The following is a 22,332-nucleotide window of genomic DNA, read 5'->3' as shown; positions in this document are numbered from 1 at the left end:
GAGGAACATTGTCCATGGGGTCGCGATGGGTCGGACACGACTTCGCAATTAACAACAACAACAACAACAATCCTTATTATTTTCCGACATTCTGTTATGCATACTTCATTTATTTTTTTCGTATGTTGTATATTGACTTTTTTCATAATATTCCACTGCATTCCCATACAAATCACTCAACTACATTGTAATTACAGAAATTAATGCAAAAATATATATTTCTGTAGAAGAATGAATGAAGTAAACATTTTGTGCCATGACTGTATGGATGTATAGATATGTATTCATGCAATATGCCTGTGTAAAACAAGCAAAACATTTAGACATCATATGGGGAAAAGAATATGAGTCTGAGATGTGAGAGAGAAGAGGAAGAATGGATAGGTTTCTAAAAGGGAGTATATTTTGTGAAATTCTTTTGGGTGTTTATGCAATAAATTTTATGATTCACCATTCCTTAAATAAGCAGCTATTCTGTGACTGTTCATAAAACTTTTTAAAAATTGAAATGAGTTCCCAAAAAGATTGGAAACATTACTAGAATTGCAGGCACCAAATTTAGGATATCCCTTCCATTTGAACTTATTGGCTAGTATGTGCACACACTCTGCTTCCAAAAGTGTTTTAGTACAATCAACACCGAATACAAGGCCAGCGCTGAAATCAGTTTTGCTCATGAACAAGATCTTGAGTATTTCCAATGTTCTATGATCAGATAAAAGAATATTATAAGCATTCAGTGTTCTGCTGAATGAGGATGATTGTCAAAAAATTGTTTTGCAATTCTTTGCACATACTATTCAAAAGCAAAGGCCTGGGGATAGAGATATTTACAGTCAAATATCTATTTGTATGCATCAAATCAGTAACATAATCTTATAAAAATATGAAATGTTAAGCATACAGAAGAAACATAATAGCTGAGATACAAGAAAAAAGCTAGTTTATGCTACTAGTTTAAACTACTATAATTTACTTCAGTTATTTTACTTAATTTCCTTATATGGGATCATATTTCTGATAAATTCATATTAAAGTACCTGTTTATATACTTCAGTAAGAAAATGTGCAATTTGCTTTCCAAATTTTAACTTCTAATTTTAATAAAATGACTCATATACATACCACATGTAACCCAGCTTTTTAAAAATTGTTAACGCATTCATAGACTTTGATAACTCAGTCTTTTCATCTTTATTGTGATTTGTAATTACAGAAGAAGGAATCATTGTTGAAGTATTTGATTACTTTTCTTTGAGAATTTGTGGATTTTAATGCAAATGCTAAGTCTCTATATATTCTATATTGTACTAAAAGTTCAAAGCTATTTCTCCTCAATATTTTTGAACAATGGATCCAGAAGTTAATTTTAAAAGTGTCTGTCACAATCTAATGGACTGTATTTAAAATACCATGGAAGAACATATTTTGCCTTTCAAGATTGAGATTGATCTGAAAATGAATTTAAAAATGACATACAAAAAAAAATCAGTCACTGTTTTAATAATTAAAAGAGATACACAAGTAACAATCCAGCAGAGAAATCTGGATCATTTTCCTATATTAGATTTACAAAAGAGGTTTGTTAACGCTTTGAAAATTTTTATGAGATGGAACAAAGAAAAAATGAAAATAAATCTAATTCTACAACATTATTTGAGGAAACTAAAAAACCAAGATTATTAAAAGTAAAAAGAAAGGAATATAAAGTTGGTTTACTTAATAAAAATTAAAATAGGTATGTTATTAATTCTCTGCTGACTTTTAATGAACTTTTGCTGACATCAAGACTGAAATGAGGGGTTTTAAAGAATGATTTAAGATATGCTAACAAGAGACCATTTGTTGTATTTTAAGAGAAGCTGTTAAGTTGCTAAAATTGTTCATACTTGTTTAAGAGGGAAAGTAAATTCTTTATACATTTCTTTTTTTTAATTCGATTTCTTTTTTATTACTGCATCTTCTATTTTTTCATTTTATTCTTTTTTTAGTTTGTATTAGTTTACTGTTATAATTTTAAGTTTTTAATAAAATTACAATTAAAAAAGAAGACATTTGGTTCACTGAGGAAGATATAACACATGCCTTGTATATCGGTTATGGTAGAACAACATCCCTAGAGAGCTGTAGTTTAGCCAGCACTGAATAGCATGGACCACTGATTCTTATTACCTGAAAAACAGGCAATAAATGTCAAAAGTGCATATACCACTTTATATGTTTTCTTTTACTTTAATAGTTAACACTATGTATCCTTAGTTCTCTTATCATAATGTTAAAGGCAGTTACTTAATCATAAATACAGCATTCATCATATATTATTAGAATGTGAATATTAACCATGGGGGAGGAGCAAAAAAAGCAAATAAACCCAATATTTGAGGTTATTGTTATTCTGAATTTACTCTATCCAACATTTATTTTTTATGGAGGTCTTGTCCTCTGTCTTCGTTTCCTTAGACAAGCATTTACACATGTTTTCCTTTTTTGGTTAGCAGGATACTTTCCTCTCCATTTGCTAGTAATGCTCAGCTTGTATCCACATAACCAAGAATGGAAAAATGTGTCTGCTATTCCAAGTTCAGGAATGATAGAAAGCTTTGCTAATGGGTTGTCTGATCTGCAAAAGAGGAAAGAAGCCTCTATCCACCAGAACACAATCAGAATTCACACAGTTTAGGACTATATGGGGCAGAGAAAGTTGGGAGATTATAACACTTCTGCATACATATTACGTTTTTTTTTTAAAAAAAAAGCACATTTGCCATGGCATTTTCTTTGAAATGCAAGATTACAAAAATTATTGGAGCTTCTGCATATAAACACACCAGGTATTATCATTCTAGATAAGGTTGATCCTTAAATATATTCTTCTATATGGTAATCTGCTCATGTTTGTGTATTTTTCCATTATTGTAAAAAACACCAGTAATACAGCTTTAAAAAACATTTTTCTATAGTATGTCCTGATGTTATGAAAGAGGGAAGGGAATGGCATCTGGTCAGGGAAGGCAATGCCTTTTGCAGGCAACTATCCCAACTGCTCCCTCCTTTCTTGCCCGCAATTTTTTTTGAACCCTCCCGGGGCAGCTGCTTCAGGAAAGGCGGGCATCCGTTCGTGCGGGAAAAACAGCGAGCCGCTGCAGCAGGCGCAGCGGCAGAAGGCTGGCATCAAGGCAGAGACGAGGAGGGACACCCCCACCGCCGCTTGACAAGGGTTGGGCATGAGAAGCAACGGTATGTCAGGCCGTGTCCGAAGGAGGATGCGCCATCTAAGCGGGAAAGCTGGGCCCAAGCAGGGGCTCCGCAAAGACCAACCTGTCAGCAAGAGGGTGGTAAGAGCCGCTCCGCTGGGTTTGCCCTGGGACTGGAACCAGGATCCTGCTCCGCGGTGCAGCATTGCTTCTTGCGGCTGGAGCTAAGTGCAGTCCTCTGGCTACTGCTGTTGCTGCTGCTACTCCTCCTCCCTCCGCCGCCCGCCTTCCCGCCTGGCATAACTATCCCCAGCAGCAGCAGCAGCACTAGCACTCCCTCCTCCTCCTATAGAAACGAATGCCTGGGAAGGAGCGGGTTAGGCCTGCAAAAGGGGGTCGGTCTATGCGCGGCCAGGCCCGCCTTCTCTGGCCCAGGGAGCTGCTTCATGTCGGGGGGGGGGGGGGATGGCTTGGTACTGGTTTGCTTTCGCTCCAGACTTCTGGGACTGTTAAAGCGGCTGAACAGGAGAGATAGAGAAAAATGCATCTTGGTGTTCTCCGAGCAGGCCTAAGGCTAAGCAGGGACCTCCAAACACAAACGCCCTTATGTACTGGGGCAAACATGATCTTCTGAGGGATTTTTTTTTTTCTGCAGGAGCACCCACGCATCCACGGTGTGTTTGTTATTAGTGCCCTGCCCCATTCCACTAGCTGTGGGAGGAAACAAAAATATGAAATAAGTATATCCGAAAGAGAGTTACTTGAGATGGAGTAACAAATGCCTGATGCGCTTATGCAAAAATGTATAATATCCCAAAGCAGGTGGGTTGTTTGTTAAGAGAGCAGAAAATGTCACTCCCACTCACGGTGCTAAAATGCCGCAATGATGAATAAAATAATCACTATGTGCTAACCAAAATCTGATCCATCATCTGCCCTTCTCTAAAGATAGCTTTATATATATATACCCACGCCCACCATGAATCTCAAGACTATATTTTTGCATCTAATGATGCAAACCAGAAGTCTGAAATTTCTCAGGAGAATTGGAGATGATTGTAATACTATAAATGCTCATGAAATATGGGACAATTTTAAATGTATTTACTGTAGTTTCTTCTGTATTGTATTGTTCTGACGTTTTCTGTGTTTACTTCCATATGCTCGCTCATACTGTATTTGGAGGTGTGTTGCCCAACCCAGAAAGGTCACATTAAGTCTACAAGATTAACACTTGATAGATCTGCCCTCCATGAATTTATCCAATCCCCCTTTAAAGCCATCCAAGTTAGTGGCTTCACACTTCTTTCCAATTGAGACTTGTGGGAAAAAGTATCTTCTTCTATTAGTAGTTGTTAGTAGTCCTAGTTTTTAAATCTTATTTTAAATAAACTTAGGCATTATCAGATTTCAAACTCATAGAGGAAAGACAAGTAGTGTTAGAATTGCCACTAACAATTTATATAATCTTCTAGTTTTCCAATCATCAGCAAAATAACAATAAGGATGATAGGCTTTATATTGCATCACAGTAAAATACACTAAGTCACTAATAGACATCCTACTATCAATTTATTGTTTGGATTTCTTCTTTTTCTCTGTTAACAGTTGGAAGAAAAAGATGCCTAGCTAGAGTTAGATAAAAGTAAAGGCACAGCAATCTAGTTTTACAAGCATTTAGTAATTGTGTATGTTTATAGTAAATTAGGAAAAAATAAGAAATATTAGTTACAGAAATAAATTGTATTTCAAATGTTAAAAAAGTGAATCCGGATTCTAGGAAAGACATAATGATTTAGGAACTAGTACATGGTAAAGAAAAAGATATAGCTTCAAAAGGTGTGGAATATTTTTCTGTCTGCAGAAAAATGATCTATTTATATCAAACTTTGCTAATCTACCATATTAGTTCAATTAAAATATATATGTAAATTATTTTGTGCTACATAAATGCAATAGTGATAAGAAAGTTCATCTCACTGTTATCCTATTTTTAATGCAGATATAATCACATGCATATTATAAAACTTGCAGTATAATTCCATAATATACAGGTAGTCTTTGACTTACAATTATTTGTTTAGTGACCATTCAAAGTTACAACAACACTGAAAAAAGTGACCTGTGATTTTTTTCATACCACCATTGCAGCATCCCTATGGTCATGTGATCAGAATTTGGCCACTTGGCAAGAGGCATGTATTTATGACAGTTGCAGTGTCTCATGGTCATATGATCACCTTTTGTGACCTTCTGACAAGCAAAGTCAATGGAGAAGCCAGATTCATTTAACTAAGTTAACAATTGCAGGGATTCACTTGAAAACTGTGGCAAGAAAGTCATAAAATTCACAAGGTCTTGCTTAGCAACAGAAATTCAGGCTCAATTGTGGTCAGAAGTTGAGGACTACCTGTATACTGTTTCTGAGTCATTCTATGGAAACAGTCACATTCCTGGATTGTGACTACAGTATAGTGAATTGTTAGCTAACTTGCCATGGTAACTCGGCTATGTATTTTTCTGCCAAACAATGAAAACATTTATATTCTGTAACAGATCAGTTGTTCAGAGAAATGGGGGAGTTCTGTAACTTTATCCTTGAAGATATTGAAGGGTTCTGGAACAAAAGGAAATTGTTTAGTCTAAGTGTTGCTTTCTTGCTTTTTGTAATAATAATAATGATGATGATGATGATGTTGGAAGGGACCTTGGAGGTCATCTAGTCCAACCCCCTGCTCAGGCAGGAAACCTTATACCTAAGTTTTTCCTTAGTTCTAGGTTGTTTCTCTCCTTGATTAGTTTCCATCCGTTGCTTCTTGTCCTGCCTTCAGGCGCCTTGGAAATAGCTTGACTCCCTCTTCTTTGTGGCAGCCCCTGAGATATTGGTACACTGCTATCATGTCCCCTCTCGTCCTTCTCTTTGTTAAACTAGACATACCCAATTCCAGCAGCCTTTTTTTATATGCTTTAGCCTCCAGTCCCCTAATCATCTTTGTTGCTCTTCTCTGTACTCTTTCTAGAGTCTCAACATCTTTTTTACATCGTGGTGACCAAAACTGGATGCAGTATTCCAAGTGTGGCCTTACCAAGGCATTGTAGAATGGTATTAATACTTCACGTGATCTTGATTCTATCCCTCTGTTAATGCAGCCTAGCACTGTGTTGGCCTTTTTGGCAGCTGCAGAACACTGCTGGCTCATATTTAAGTGATTGTCCACTAGGACTCCAAGGTCCCTCTCACAGTTACTGCTATTGAGCAAGATACCCCCTATACCAGTGGTTCTCAACCTTTTTAATGCCGCCACCCCCAACCGGTTGTAAGTCGAGGACTACTCAACCGGTCGTAAGTCGAGGACTACTCAACTGGTGCAGCACCGTTTGCAAAATGGGACTTTTGGCAGGCTCAGCAGGGCAGAGACAGCCTGGACAATTCCTATTGGCTTTTGAAAGCCAATAGAATTAGACTCTATTCAAGAGAGTCAATTCTATTGGCTTTCAAAAGCCAATAGAATAAAAGGGAGTAGCACAGCTAAGGAAAAGGGGAAAAAAATGGCGGACTGCGTTGTTGGGCGACCCCCATGAAATGGTCATTCAACCCCAAATGGGGTCCCGACCCACAGGTTGAGAACCACTGCCTATACTACACCTATACATTTGGTTTTTCTTGCCTAAATGTAGAACCTTACTTTTTTCGCCATTGAATTTCATTTGTTAGATAGTGCCCAGTGTTCAAGTCTGTCCAGATCCTCCTGTATCCTAAGCCTGTCTTCTGGAGTGTTGGCTATTCCTTCCAGCTTGGTGTCATCTGCAAATTTGATGATTTCCCCATCTATCCCCTCGTCCAAATCGTTGATGAAGATGTTGAAGAGCACTGGGCCCAGAACAGAGCCCTGGGGCACCCCACTACACACTTCCCTCCATGTAGATGCGGTTCCATTGAGGACCACACGCTGAGTACTGCCAGTCAGCCAGCTACGGATCCATCTGGTGGCGATGCTGTCTAACCCGCATTTTTCTATCTTATCGAGTAGTAGATTGTGATCTACTTTATCAAATGCCTTACTGAAGTCCAAGTAAATTATATCCACAGTATTCCTCTGATCTACTAATTTTGTCACTTGGTCAAAGAATGCAATAAGATTTGTTTGGCACGATCTGTTTTTGACAAACCCATGTTGGCTCTTAGTAATGACTTTGTTGCCTCTAGGTGTTTGCTGATTCATTGTTTGATTATCTTTTCCAGAATCTTCCCAGGTATTGAGGTCAAGCTGATAGGTCTGTAATTTCCTGGGTCCATTTTTTTTCCTTTTTTGAAGATGGGAGCTACATTAGCTCTTTTCCTGTCCTCCAGTAATCAGCTTTTGCACCAGAGAAATTTCATGCAAGCTTGGAAAACATGTACATGGATGGGATATACTGAAGGAGGGAATAAGGGAATGTACAGGAATGATTGATGTCTTTCTTATGATGTAATGGCTCTGTTGTCTGATTTTCATCGGCTAACCAAGTTTATAAAGCAATGCTACCAATTTCCTAATGTGTGGCACTTCTGGACGTAACTCTGCCAGTGTTCCAGTGAGTGAGTGAGTGAGTGAGTGAGAGTTCTCCACCCCACCCCAGGCTGTGGAAGAAACAGTAAATTATAGATTTTGTTGTTATTGTTTTTGTGGATGAAGTAAATAAAAAAGTGTTTGGATGAGAATATGAAGAGAGAAATTTAAAAGGGGCCGAGGTCCCTGTGCAATTTTTCTAAAAATTTTGTTCAGCTTTCTTGTTATTGACTTGCTACATTTATTTTTGCTTTGCTTTGGAAGAGAGAGACGGAAAAAGGGGAAAGGAGGCGGCTTGGGGTTGATCATCTTAAAACTTTTTTTTCTCTCTGTTTAACTCTAGCCTGGAAGGTGGAAGGAAAAATTAAAGGAGGGGGCTGAAGTCTGAGATTGTAGGGGTTTTTTGCTTCTATTCTAACTTTGTTCAGGGACAAAGAACAAAGATAACTTGTTTAGTATGGCTTCTCCTTGTCGCAAATGTATCATTTGATTTGCCAACTGCAATTTGTGTTTAAAGCTTAGAAATGCAGAATCTGTAACATCCAGTTCCCCCAACTCCCCCTTCTCTGCTGAAGCTTTATTTCTGTTCAAAGTTTTTGGGCTTGTTGCCAACAATTGTGTATGTGCAAAATGAAAGTAATGTAACTGACCTAACCTGATAACGTAATCAGTACAACAAGCTCTCCCTTCTGTTAAAGCTAAATGTATTATAAAAGAAAGAACCTTAAGAAAATGATTCTGAATCGTTTTGCTCAGATTTGTAAATATTTTCAAAGTTTGATGCTCCAATTTCAGTCTTTGCATACACATATATGTATATTTTCAGTATATTAACTCAGAATACTTCATTAAGTTTTTTTTTCTTTTGTGAAGCTGCACTGAAAAATAATTTTTTTCTCTCTTTATAAATGTTGATTCTGGATAGAATTGCAGATAAAGGTTCAGCCTTATTGTTTATGGATAGACGGCTACAGCAAAGTTGATAAGAAAGAGATGTGGTGGATATTGGATGGGGAGAAGAGAATGTTAGGAGAGGCTGAGGGCCGGGGCTTTCCCTCCCTGTAGTTCTGGCTAAGAAGGAGACAAAACATGGATAGTTTTGGAAGTTGGAAAGAAAAATGAATAGTAAAAGGGAAACGGTTACATAAAGTTGAGAGAAGAGAGCGCACATGGGAGGCTGAAGGCAGGTACATAAAGGAAATGAATGTTGAAGAGGGGGAGGAGTTATGTGTCTTGTTTTTGGCTGATGTTGCAGATGGTACACAATGGCTGGACAGGTTGTGACATCTAGTGGTGAGGCCATTTCAATACAGGCTTCAACATTTATCTTGTCCTATTTGAAATGATGGATGGGAGTTGCATGAAGGTGTTCAAGAATGTCAATGAAGAAGAGAAAAATGTTACTCAGTATTTGTATAATCTGGTGCAGATTTTGTCTTCTATTCCATATAGGCTCAGGCTGCCCTACCACCTGTCTCTGACCATTGTTCCTGGAGAGCGGGTTCAGGTGAAAGAACTGTCTTCTATAAGTTCCAGTCTTGAGTGGTCCCAACTATGCCAAGCCTTCTTGACCTCAACTGCAGTGGGAGTTAAGGAATGAAAGCATGAGTCCATGGAAAGTCCCATCATTCCCTCTCCAGTGACAAACTCCGCAGCCTGAAAGTGAAATTTCAACCTGCTTCGCCTGTTGAACTATTTCGATCTACCTAGGAGAAAAGCTTCAATGGACTGGACTACCCCAGAACTTAGGTTCGTAATATCTAGATTATGTATTGCTACATTTTTGTTTGTTGCTGTTTCCCTCACACCTTTCTTCAGACCATGGGTCCAATACTTAAAGGAACAAAAAGGAGTTGTTACTTGCAAAGTGGGGGATAGGGTCATTTGCTATGCTCTTGTTAATACAGTAAAGCCCTACCAACAACTTCAAATCTGGACATATGGAGGGACACACAGACATTACCTTTTTTGAAAGAATAACACGAGACTTATGGACAATTGCCAGAGTCTCCTTTGATGTATGTTAAACCTATTGACTATAATCAAGCTAAATGGACTAAGTATGGAGACAGGCTTACTCATTTAATACAAACAACATCCTACCCAATCTGGCGCAATCAAAGGAAAATTTAATATGATTAAAGGAGTTAGCACTTCTCAGTGCAATGCTGATTCCTGCAACCTGGTGTGCTTTGAGATAACCAGACCAGCAGACTTCTCAGCATGATTTGGACCAGCTATCGATTAAACCAGACACAATTATGGGTTCAACTTGACATTTTATACCACCGTCCCAAAAACATTTTTGGGTTTTTTTTTCTTTTTACGATGAACTGGAAACCACAATTGAAATGCTCTCAACATCAAATAATCTTTTTATTGATCTGGTCCAAAAGAATTGCTTCATCTCTGAATGTGACTGTTTTATGTGTGTGGGTACTAACATGGGTGAACAGTGGCCTTGGGAAGCACGTGAAATAAATTTTACTGCCCTGACTAGTCAAAATCTCACTGAGAAATAGACCCCACTTCCATAATGGGAAGCCTCTGTTTTAAAAAGAGAAGGTTCTGGAGGACTTCCTGCGGTGACGTTGAGGTGGTGCAGGGGGAAGAGGACAGTCTCCGTCCTCTAACTCTGATTTTTTCAAGTTTGGAGGTCCTTCGTAGTCTGGAGGACTATGTGCAAAAAGGGTGAAACCTTAGGGAGCAGTGAGGTGAGAGGCAGGCACCCACTACGACAGAGGAAAACCCTTAAATCCAACTTGAAAACCTGCTTTCAACTGATGGCAGATCCGAGGCCTCGGCTAACCACAAAGGATATGGAAGCAAGATATTCTTAATGGACTATGTCATAGAGTGAGTTAAAAGTTTATAAAAATATTCCAAAATATTAGAAAGGTCTAAAAGATTTACCTATCTATTAGTTCTGGTGTTGTAAAGAAGCTCAATAAAAGAGGGAATCTTCAGCATAAGCGGCGACCTGGCGGGAAGAGCTGTGATTTAACATTAAAATAGTTAGAGGATTAACAGGAGTGAGATAAAAGAAAGAAAAGATTGGGGTGCTCTAGCACAGAACAAAGAAGGTGAAAGAGTGTGGAAGGAGATGTCAAGCCCCATGGGGCTTGCCATTCACTGGTGGGGGGGGTGACTCAGGACACAGCTTGTAGCTGCTGAACGCCAGACGCTGCCCTGACTCCAGCTGGTCGTTGGCACCATTCCAGCCACTGGAATAGCCCTGCAGGACACCAGGTACGGCCCTTTTCCTTCCCCTTCATTCCCGCTTTGGCGGCCTACCGTTCCTGAGCCGGAGGGGCCTGGCCGGTGGCCGGGCACTGCCTGCCACCTGCCAGCACAGCTGAGTGCCGGGGGTGGCCGGGCGCCACTGAGCCCTACCGGCGGTTGGAGGAGCCCACAGCCGTCGACAGAGCTGCCAAGTTGTGGGGGGCACCTGTTAGCCGCCAAGCCTCAAAGGATGCCGCCATTGGTTGCTGGAAGCCGCAAGAGACCTTCGGAGCCCGTGGACGTCAACAGAGTAGCCAAGCAAGGAGGCCAGCCACTGTTTGTTGCTGAGAGCCACGGGAGGCCTCTGGTGGCCGGAGGAAGGGCCTGTTTCTGGAAGCTCTGCATGCTCAGTTTGAGGACGCATCACATCTCCAGCGGGCTGAAGCAGAAGTTCTGTTGCTGAAGCAGCGAGGTCGGCCTGTGGAGGCTAGTGGGGCGGCTGTGCTCTTCTTGGCCGGAACGGTTGTTGGTCCATCATTTCCGGGCGGGCCTCGACCAAGGGCTACACCAGGCCTGTGTCTACAGAGGTGTGCCAAACCGGCTTCGGGAGTAGTTCAGAGTGGTGGTGGACCTGGATACAGGGCTCAGGGAATTCCATATAGGGGGAGGGGACACTGCTCGTCCGTGATGGCCTCCATGGAGGCCACGGGAGGGTGGACAGGGCCAGCTGGCCGGCTTGCCAAGGCTCCTGGCCCGCCTGACGGGGCCTCCTTCCGCTGCTTCCGGTGTAACCAGTTAGGCCATCGGGCAGCCGAATGTCCAGCCCCTAGTCCACAGAGCCCCACGGTAACCGGAGGGACTACCCCAATGCTGAAAAGCCCAGAGAAGTCGAGAGCGGCGAAACAGCTGGCAACTCCGACGTTCCAGCGGGCGCCTCCAGTGGACGAGGATGCCACAGTGGTGGCAAGGTATCGGCTGGCTGCTGACGACAGTGAGGATGACGCAGTGGACACCCTGATGGTGAGTGAGCCAATAAGCCCCTTTATTTTACCTATAACATTAACCAGTCCACAAACCGGGGTGCGGAGGGAATGTCGAGCCCTTATAGACATCGGGTGTACTCGGTGTTTAATAAGCAGAGCAGTAGCAATAGAGAGTGGCGTCAGGCTGCAATGGTTGGCTCACCCTGTCTGCTTTGAGCAAGTGGACGGGTCCCTGTTGGGGGGGGCAGCCACCCACATCACAGAACCGGTCCACCTGGATCTGGGGGTGCATTGGGAGGTCCTCCGCTTTATTGTTGCTCCATCTACGACAGAGGCGGTGATCCTGGGCCTGGCTGGTTGGAGAAATGGGGCCTTACCATATGGTGGGAGGGTGGTTATCGTAGGTTATGCCTTGGGGTTAAACCCCAACCACCTGGCCCGAGCCCCAAGAAGCAAGTCCCGGAGTCCAGTTACAAGGAGAGGGGGGAAGGACCCTTTCCCAGCTGTGTATAGCGACCTGGCCGACGTGTTTAGTGAGAGGGAGTGTAACCAGTTGCCACCCCACCGTTCGACAGATTGTGCGATTGAGCTCATACCGGGGGCCAAACTACCGAAGCCCCGGATGTATGCCATGGCGCCCAAGGAACTTTAGGAATTACAGCGGTATATTGATCAGAATATGGCAAGGGGTTTATCCAACCAGCCCGTTCCCGGATCGCTGCCCCAGTCCTATTTAAGGAAAAAAAGGATGGATTGCTTCGCTTATGTGTAGACGTCCGGGGCCTCAATGCAGTCTGTGTCGAACACCTGTACCCCCTCCCACTTATGAATGATCTGCTGGCCCAGTTGGGCAAGGGGCGGGTGTTCACCAAACTATATTTTCGGGAGGCGTACTACAGGGTACGAATACGGCATGGAGACAAGTGGAAGACAGCATTCAACTGTCCACTAGGCAGTTTCCAGTTCCAAGTAATGCCTTTCGGTCTACAAGGAGCCCCAGCAGTGTTCATGCAATTGATCAATCAGGTGTTGCATGAGCATCTCTACCATGGGATCCTGGTTTATCTCAATGACGTTCTCATTTACACCGCCACCCTAGAGAAGCACGTCTGCCTAGTATGGCAGGTGTTACATAAACTCCTCGACGCCAATCTGTACGTGAAACTATCGAAATACGAATTCCACCGGGGCAGCCTGGACTACTTGGGATATTGGATTTCAGGGGACGGTGTGGAAATGGATCCTCACAAGGTGAAGGCAGTGTTGGAATGGCAGGCCCCAGGACGCGTCGTCAGTTGCAAAGCTTCCTAAGGTTCGCCAATTTCTACCAGCAGTTTATTCCCTCCTTTGCCCTTGTGGCCCATCCCTTGACTGAGTTGTTACGGACAAGCACCTGACCAGCAAACCATGGCTTGGCCAACCGTTGGGTTGGACCATGGCCTGCCAGAGGGCATTCGAGGACCTGAAAGCCCTCTTTGCCAAAGAACCGTGTTACTCCACCCAAACCCCGATGCCCCCTTTGTGATGCAAGCTGACGCCAATGATGTGGCCGTTGGAGCAGTGCTCCTCCAACAGAACGGCCAGGGGCATTACAACCCTGTGCCTACATGTCCCGCAAGTTCACCGTAACTGAAAGGGGGTGGGCTATTTGAAAAAAGGAGATGTTCGCCATACAATGGACGCTTGCAATGTGGAGGCATCTGCCGGAAGGAGCCGCAGTGCCATTCGAGGTATGGATGGACCATAAGAATCTCGAGGCATTGCAAACCCCACGACGCCTGTTGCCCAAACACGTCAGCTGGGCTCAGTACTTTGGCCATTTTCGGTTCACCCTAAAATATGTGCCAGGGGGCAGGAACTTTCTCGCAGACGCACTGTCACGCATGCCGTAGTACCACAGTAAGAGGGAGGAGGTAGTGCAGGCGATCATGCTTCCCTATAGTCAAGGGATAGCCCGAATAGCCCCATGTACAGCGGCAAGTGGCACGCTCCTGGAGCTACAGGCGGCCATATTAGGTGACGCATGGCTGTGTGACCATCAAGGACTGTTAACATGGTGGGAAGGGGTGGCCTGGAAAAGTGACAAGCTATATGTTCCTGAAACTCTATGGCGCACCGTTCTCCAGCGGTGCCACAACACCAAGCAGGCCAGACATTTCGGATTTTTGAAGATGTTGCACCTAGTGTGGCGTCAGTTCTGGTGGCCTCAGTTGAAAACAGACATGGAGGCGTACGTAAAAGACAGCCACATCTATGCCACTGCAAAATCCTGTGTGGGAAAGCCGAAGGGATTGTTGCAGAAGGTGGCTGACCCAACCCGACCATTGGAGGAGATCGCCATGAACTTCGTGATTGAGTTGCCAGGAAGCCGTGGTTACACCATGATTTGGACGGTCATCGATCTCTTCTCCAAAGAAGCCCACTTTGTCCCTGAAAAGGGTTGCCTTTGGCCCGACGACTGGCTAGGCTTTTTGTTCAGCACGTCTACCATCTCCATGAAGTGTCCCGACAAGTCATTTCAGATCGGGGGTGCAGTTTACAGTGCACTTTTGGCATGACTTCCTCTATCTGGTAGGGTCGTCCCAGGACCTCAGCTCCGCGTACCACCCCAGCACCAGTGGGGTGATGGAATGTGCAAACGCTATGGTAGAGCGTTATCTCCGCAGTTACGTCACGTACCAGCAAACAGACTGGGTGGATCTCTTACCATTTGCTGAAGTGGCGTACAACAACACAGTGCACAGCAGCACAGGGTTTGCCCCGTTCCGGGTGGTGCACGGGGTGGAGTTTGTTCCCATCCCTGAGTGGCCTCAGGGAACGAGCATGCCACATACCCCCCAGACGTGGATGACACAGGTAGCAAGGTTGTGGGGAAAAGTGAAGGATGCCCTGATACAGGCCGAAGTGGCGGTAAAAGCACAGGCCAACAAAAAGAGAGCTGACCATAGGCCCTTCCGGGTGGGCGACTGGGCGTACCTATCAACAAAATACCTCCGGCTGAAGGTGCCTAGCAAGAAGCTAGGCCCCAAATATATATAGGCCCGTTCCAGATAATCCAGGTGGTCAACCCAGTGACCATATGGTTACGGTTACCCCCATTTCTGGGGAAAATTCACCCTGTGTTTCACGGGAGTCTGCTAAATCTAGTATATGGGACCCCTCCCATATCCAACGCACTGGGGCCAGTCGTAGGGTCACAGTATGAAGTACAAGAAGTACTCGATTCCCGGACCCACCACGGACAGGTGCAATATCTTCTTCAGTGGAAAGGCTACCCCCTCTCAGAGGCATCATGGGTTAGGGAGAAGGACGTGCATGCTCCCCGGCTGGTACGAGCGTTCCACCATAGGTATCCAGGAAAGCCAGGTAATGACAGCTGTAGTACCGTGTGTTCACCCACATCCTTCTATCTTCCAGGAGGAGCCGTGGTAGAGGGGGCCGCATGTCAAGCCCCATGGGACTTGTCATTCACTGGTGGGGGGTGACTCAGGACACAGCTTGCAGCTGCCAAACGCTTCCCTGATGCTGGATGCTGCCCTGACTCCAGCTGGTCATTGGCACCATCCCAGCCACTGGAATAGCCCCACAGGATACCAGGTACGTCCCTTTTCCTTCCCTCCGTTCCCGCTTTGGCGGCCTACCATTCCTCTGCCAGTGCAGCCGAGCGCTGGGGGGGTGACCGGGCGCCGCTGGGCCTTACTTGCACCTCGTACCTGCGTTCCTTGATTCTGTTCTTCTGGACGACGACGGGCGGGCGTGATAGAGAGGTTGGGAGATGAAAGATGGAGACGGAGACTGTGAGAAGACGATCGGCAAGTTGACGGTGAAAATGGCGATCTGAGAAGGACAGAAGAGTAGTGAGCTGTAGAAGATTGCAGAAAGTGAGGTTGGAGGAGAAAGAAGGAAAGAAACAGCAAGAGGACGTGCTGCGGTGGTGACAGTGAAAGTGAGAAGAACGCTTAGAAGGAGAGAAGATCAATAGAGAGGCTGCGTGCCAAACGTAGAGAAGCAGTATTTTGGAGAGGATTGGAGGCTGGTGAAGTCGGAGCAGAGAGGAGGGGAAGGTCCGAAAAGTGAAGGAATTGGCATGAGGACGCAATACAGAGGTGAACGTGATGGGAATAGATCAAAATTTGAACTTTAGGGAGATCGGAGAAATGGCACGTTATAAGGATCAAAGAAATCGAGGTTGGAAGAGAACGGAGGAGGTGAACCAGGAAGTAAGGAGAGTTTGGAAAGTGAAGGAGATGGTGAGAGGACGTGATTGGGCGGTGAGAGACAGGAACGGATGCATGGACTAATGGACTAAAGGTTGATGATATAAGTTGGGTGGAAAAATTTTTGGGGAGTTTTAGAGAGATTGGGTGTTAAATAATAAAAAGAAAATGAGGATTAGGGAAGGAGAAGAAAGGACTAAAGTTAGAAAGGTTGCTGACTAAACAAAGTGTTATAAAGAATAAAAAAGTATTGGATAAATAAGATATTAAGATGGCAACACTGAGAATGGTGAAAAAAGCAATGTCAAGCTTAGTATTGACACCTTCATCTCCCCCTGGAAAGAGAACAATAGAGGGAATGTTGGGGGCAGAGAAGCAAAATGTACTATTAAATATGCAAAGCATGCAGACAACACTATTAACTATTCAAGAAACAATGTTAAAGATGCAGGAGACAATGTCAAAAAATCATATTGAAATGAGAGGGGATATGAATAAATTAGATAATAAGATTGAAACAATACAACAAACAATTGAAAAAAATGAGGAAAGAATATTGACAGTAGAGGTAGGATTGGATAAAATAGGGAAAAAAGTCGACACAGTAGATAAAAAATTGATGGAAACTAATAAAAAATTGGAAGAATCGATTACACATCTGGAGATGGATAGGGTGGCATTTTATTTAAGGTTTCAAAACATTATGGGGGATAAGGAAGAAGATTTGGGCACCATTATGGTAGAGCTGATAGCAGAGGCTTTACAAAGAGATAAACAAGAATATTGCCAGAAATAGATGAGGTGTACCGAATCCACACAAATTATGCTAAAAGGAATAAACTATCAAGTGAGATACACATAAGATTTGCCAGAAAAAAAATTAGAGACCTAATATACAGGATTACAAGGGAAGATCCAATAATTTACAAAGGTATAAAAATTCAAACATTAAAACAAATTCCAAGGAAAGTGAGGGAACAGAGAAGAGACTACAGATTTCTTCATGCACATCTTATTAAAAAAAAAAAAATTCCATTTAGATGGTTAATCCCTGAGGGGATGCTGATAACATGGCAGGAAAGAAGGGTTAAAAGTGACAGCTTGGATAAGGCAAGAGAATTAGAAGGGGAAGAAGAAGAGAACAGTAGTAGGGAAGAACTAGAATTAGAATCCAAAAGTCAGGAAGATCAGCAACTAGAATTAAAAGAGAGAGAAAGTAAGGAGGTAAGAAGACAAAGGAAAGAAAGAGGAACAGGTTCGAGAGCAAGACAAACCCAGAAGTAAAATAATGGACGGGAAGATTAGATTATTATCAATCAATGTTAACGGCCTAAATTCACTAGTTAAAAGAAAACAAATATTAACTAAATTGGTTAAACAAGGCATAGACATAGTATGTTTACAAGAAGTACATATAAAAAAATTATACAGAAAATATTTGGAATTTCCGAAACTAGGAGAATTATATACATCACTAATGGAACAAAAACAGAGAGGAATAGCAGTCTGTATCAGAAAAGGAATTAGAGCCAATTTAAAATATCAAGATACACAACAAAAGGTATTAACACTAGAATTACAAATGGAAAAGAAATCATGGTTACTGGTGACAATTTATGCTCCAAATGAAAACCAAAAACTTATTGAAATTGGACAAAGAAATATTTGTATAATAGGAGATTATAATGCAATAGTAGATGTAAAAATGGACTATATTAGCAATATGAAAAATAAAAAGAACCGAAAAACACTACCAAAAACATTTTTTGTTTCAAATCCACACAAATCGTGATCTAGATTAGATATGGCATGGATGAATGGGGAAATAGGGCAAGAAGTGGAGACAATAGAAATAATGCCAAACATATGGGCAGATCATAACCCCCTGAAGATAGTGTGGACAGGTCAGAAAAAAATAAAGAGAAGGTGGACACTTAATACCCAAATCTTAAAGGAAAGAATTTACTGCAAGGATTAAAAAAGAGATGGAATTATTTTTTAAAGAGAACACTAAACAACAAACATCACTACAAATTATATGGGACACCGCCAAAGCATATCTCAGAGGCATAGCAATAGCATATACTGCTAGAAAAATAAGGTGAAAAGGCAGACACAAAATATATTTTTGGAAGAGATTAAAAAATTAGAATCCAAATTACAGCAGGAGCCACAAGATGAAAGGATTAAAGAGGAAATGACTCTGGCCAAACATAAATTAAATATAGTAGAACAAGAGGAATTGGCAAGAGAACTGAAAATAACCACACAAAATTTTTTCGAACATGCAAACAAACCTGGGAGGTGGCTTGCCTATAAATTAAAAAAAGAAAAGGAAAAAAGATTTATTCAGGAACTATAGGACAAAAATGGAGAGGTGCAATATAAAATAGATGAAAAGAAAAAAATAATTCAGAATTACTTTGAGTCTCTATATAAAAAAGGAAACAGAGAAGGAGAATATAAAACAGTGGTTCTCAACCTGTGGGTCGGGACCCCATTTGGGGTCGAACGACCATTTCACAGAGGTCGCCAAACAACGCAGTCCGCCATTTTTTCCCCTTTTCCTTAGCTGTGCTACTCCCTTTTATTCTATTGGCTTTTGAAAGCCAATAGAATAGACTCTCTTGAATAGAGTCTAATTCTATTGGCTTTCAAAAGCCAATAGGAATTGTCCAGGCTGTCTCTGCCCTGCTGAGCCCGCCAAAAGTCCCATTCTGCAAACGGTGCTGCACTAGTTGAGTAGTCCTCGACTTACGACCGGTTGGGGGTCGCGGCATTAAAAAGGTTGAGAACCACTGATATAAAACAATATTTAAATGCCAATGGTCTCCTGGAATTAAAAGGACAAAGAGAATTATTGAATAAAAAAATAACAGCAATGGAACTAAGAATGACAGTACAAAAGCAAAAAAATAATAAAGCTCCAGGGCCAGATGGTCTACCTGGGGAAGTGTATAAGACAGCTCCTCCAGCTGTCTGGGCCAACTCTGAGGGCCGACGGAGAAGAAGACCGGCCAGTAAAATGTCCAATCACCTAGCCGCTAGAAACCGCAAGTCAATGAACATTTAAGCTTGAAAACCCACCGTGGTGAATCAGGGTAAGACTTTGTTCTTTGCTCCTCTTTTTATTCTACTTTCCTTTTTTGTTTTTGTTTTTTGCCTGTAAGAGCCCTGTTGGAATTATTTTCCTGGCTTGGAAAAGCAGCTTCTACATCTTTGGGAAGAAAGGCGTTGAACAAAAAAATAGAACAAAATCTTAAAGACTACATTTTTTTATATATTTTTTGGGATCCTGAAAAAAATTTTTTCTTAAGAACTTTACCATCAGTTTATGCTGTTGTTCTTTTTTTGTTGAGCGGTATTATTATCTTATATTGGAAGAGTATTTCTTTTTCCACTTTTTCCTTAAAAAATAGAAAGAAATGACTCTTGAAAAAGATTTTTTAGCTTACTGAGACATCTACTGGTCAAAAGCTAATATTTATTGTAATTATTGACTATTTGGTGATGAGATGGTTTTGGCCTTCAAACTGTTTTTTTTAAGAGAAAGATAACCGATGCATCTGAACAACTTTTAAAATGGAGCCACATTCACACTTAAATTGTAAACTTATTTTGGAAAAGATCTATGAGGCTAAAGAAGAAATATGTGCTACAATGAAAGAGTTTACTACAGAATTAAGAGCCAGAATCTCTCCTTTAAACTTCAAAATTGACTCTCAGACTACTTCTGACTCTTCTATAAAACAGACTACACAAGAAGAGGACTTAATTGAGAATAAATTGACTTTGCCTGATAAGCAGTTCACTTCTGGTTTTGAGGACCAGGAAAAGCAAAGACTGAGATTTGAAATATCAAAGCAATGAAACTTTATGGTTAAGAGAAACAGAGGGCCAATGCAGAGGCCAAGATGGTTTTCATGGATCCAAATGATACTGCAAGCAATAAAGAGAGACTTATCAGCTGGAAGGGAAGCTCTGTTATGGAAACCTACCTGGCAGAAGAAGAAGGCCAGAGTAAGACTGAAAAGAAATGAAATTTAAAATTTTATGTAATGGATTAAAGGCAATTTAGAATTATGGATTGATTTAAGGACTAAGATTATGAGCTAGATGTAAGACAAATGGGCAATTAATGGAAAATATATATTAAATTGACTAAGAATGTACTTTTTGGATTGATGGGTTTATCAATATGAAAATTATTATTTTTAATAAGATGATTTGTTTGTTTGATGTCCAATGGATTGAAATGATTTAAGGTTTGATATTATTTTGTCATCTTAAAGAGATTGATTGATGGATTAGATATGTATAGGATAGAAAAATATCTTAGCTTAAAAAGGAGATATTTTTAGGTAATGTATTACCTAAAAATATCTCCTTTTTAGAATTATGGATTGATTTAAGGTCTAAGATTGTGACTTAGAAGTAAGAGAAAAAGGGGTGATTAATGGAATATATATATACTAAATTGATTAAGAATGTGTGGGGGTTTTTTAGAACGATAAGTTTATTTGTAAGAAAATTATTATGTAATGTTGAGTTAATCAAATAAGATGATTTGTTTGATAACACGGATGTTATTAGTTATGAAAATTAACTTGAATTTTGTCGAATGGATTGAAATGACTTAAAGTCGCATTTTGTTCTGTCAGCTTAAAGAGATTAATTGATTGATTGATTGGATATGTATAGGATAGATTAATATTTTATTTTAAATAAGGGATATTAGTGGAAGAAGAAATAAATAAGATTTATGATAAAATTAAGGAACTAGAACATATTTGGAAGGGATACCCAAACTGATAATGTTTGTACTTAAAGTTATTTTGATTATGGTAGTGTAAATTTATAAAGCTTTAAAAGCAGGTTTAGGTTGAATAAATTTAAGCTAGAATTGGACTATTTTAAATAAAATACGTTACTTAAGGGAAAAAGAGAGGGAATATTTGATGTATTGATTGACTTATGTATATATGTTTTGTTGGATGTTTGACTACCCTAACACCACGGTGTGTCTTGAGTACTTTGTTTTAAAAATCAAAAAACCAATAAAACTTCTTGTTTTTTTTTAAAAAAAAGACTTTGTATGAAGACCTGGAAATTATATTATTAGATGTATATAACGATGTATTGGAGAGAGCCAAATTACCAGACTCCTGAACAGAAGCCAACATAACTTTTATTCCAAAAGAAGATACAGATCCTAAACAAATAAAAAATTATAGATAGAACACAAAAGGCTAGAGTAATAATAAATGGGGAAAATACAGAGAAGATAGAAATTAACAAAAGAGTAAGACAGGGATGTCCAATGTCACCACTACTTTTTATTCTAACGTTAGAAGTGCTACTAATTCAAATCAGTAATAATAAAGAGATAAAAGGATTAAAGGTTAAAACAGAAGAATACAAGATATAGGCATTTGCAGACAACCTGGTGTTCTTTCTAGAGGAAGTATTAGAAAGAGATAATATTTTAATGTATGAAATAGAAAAATATGGAATGGTGGCGGGACTAAAAATAAATAAAGAAAAGACTAAAATATTAGTTAAAAATTTAACTGAAAGACAAAAAAGGGGATTAGAAGAAAAATTGGGGTTGCAAATTGTAAAAAAGATTAAATATTTAGGAATTTGGCTCACCATAAGATGTTCCTCAATAAAAGAAGATAATTATAAAAAAATGATACTACAAATACAAAAAGATTTAGAGATTTGGGGGAAACTACAATTATCATTGTTAGGAAAGGTTTTGGTGATTAAAATGAATGTTTTACCAAAATTATTATACCTCTTTCAAACAGTTCCAATAAAATTGGGGAAATTTTTTTATGAATTAAAGAAAATGATTAATAAATTTATATGGTTAGGTAAAAAACCATGAATAAATGTTAAAGTGTTACAGGAGAGTAGAAGTAGAGGTGGCCTTGGGCTCCCAAAATGGGATATCTACTACCTAGCAGCGGGATTGCATTGGATCAGTGACTGGATAAATTTAGAAAATAAAAGGATCTTAACAATTGAAGGTCATGATCTACAGGCTGGATGGCATGCTTTTCTATGGGGGAAAGATAAGAAAACTCACACATATTTCTTCCGACATCAGATAAGGGATCTTAATTAATTTGGATATGGGAAAAAGTAAAAAAAAAATACT

At 40.7% G+C, this 22,332-nt stretch overlaps 2 protein-coding genes across 16 annotated transcripts in view; one reads left to right on the top strand and one right to left on the bottom strand.

The window, feature by feature from the left end:
• The window catches only part of SGCE (sarcoglycan epsilon), a 45,970-nt gene extending 42,440 nt beyond the window's left edge, over positions 1-3,530 (bottom strand). For 3 of the 8 annotated variants that reach the window (XM_039341484.1, XM_039341488.1, XM_039341485.1), the window contains exon 1: positions 3,319-3,527. In XM_039341484.1, coding sequence (XP_039197418.1) covers positions 3,319-3,400 — 82 coding nt within the window. In that variant the 5' untranslated portion in view covers positions 3,401-3,527. Of the gene's footprint in view, positions 1-3,318 lie in introns of all 8 variants that reach the window. The other 5 variants (XM_039341487.1, XM_039341493.1, XM_039341486.1 and 2 more) reach the window with 5 other exon arrangements.
• The window catches only part of PPP1R9A (protein phosphatase 1 regulatory subunit 9A), a 171,441-nt gene continuing 151,287 nt past the window's right edge, over positions 2,179-22,332 (top strand). For all 8 annotated transcript variants that reach the window (XR_005556460.1, XM_039341476.1, XM_039341477.1 and 5 more), the window contains exons 1-2: positions 2,179-3,237; positions 9,197-11,986. The gene's annotated coding sequence lies outside the window, so the exon portion shown is untranslated. The remainder of the gene's footprint in view (positions 3,238-9,196; positions 11,987-22,332) is intronic.

This window comes from Crotalus tigris, unplaced genomic scaffold (genome assembly GCF_016545835.1).
Source record: "Crotalus tigris isolate CLP2741 ecotype Arizona unplaced genomic scaffold, ASM1654583v1 scf7180000017765.3138416, whole genome shotgun sequence".
NCBI lineage: Eukaryota > Metazoa > Chordata > Lepidosauria > Squamata > Viperidae > Crotalus > Crotalus tigris.
This window is presented reverse-complemented; position numbering and strand designations above follow the sequence as displayed.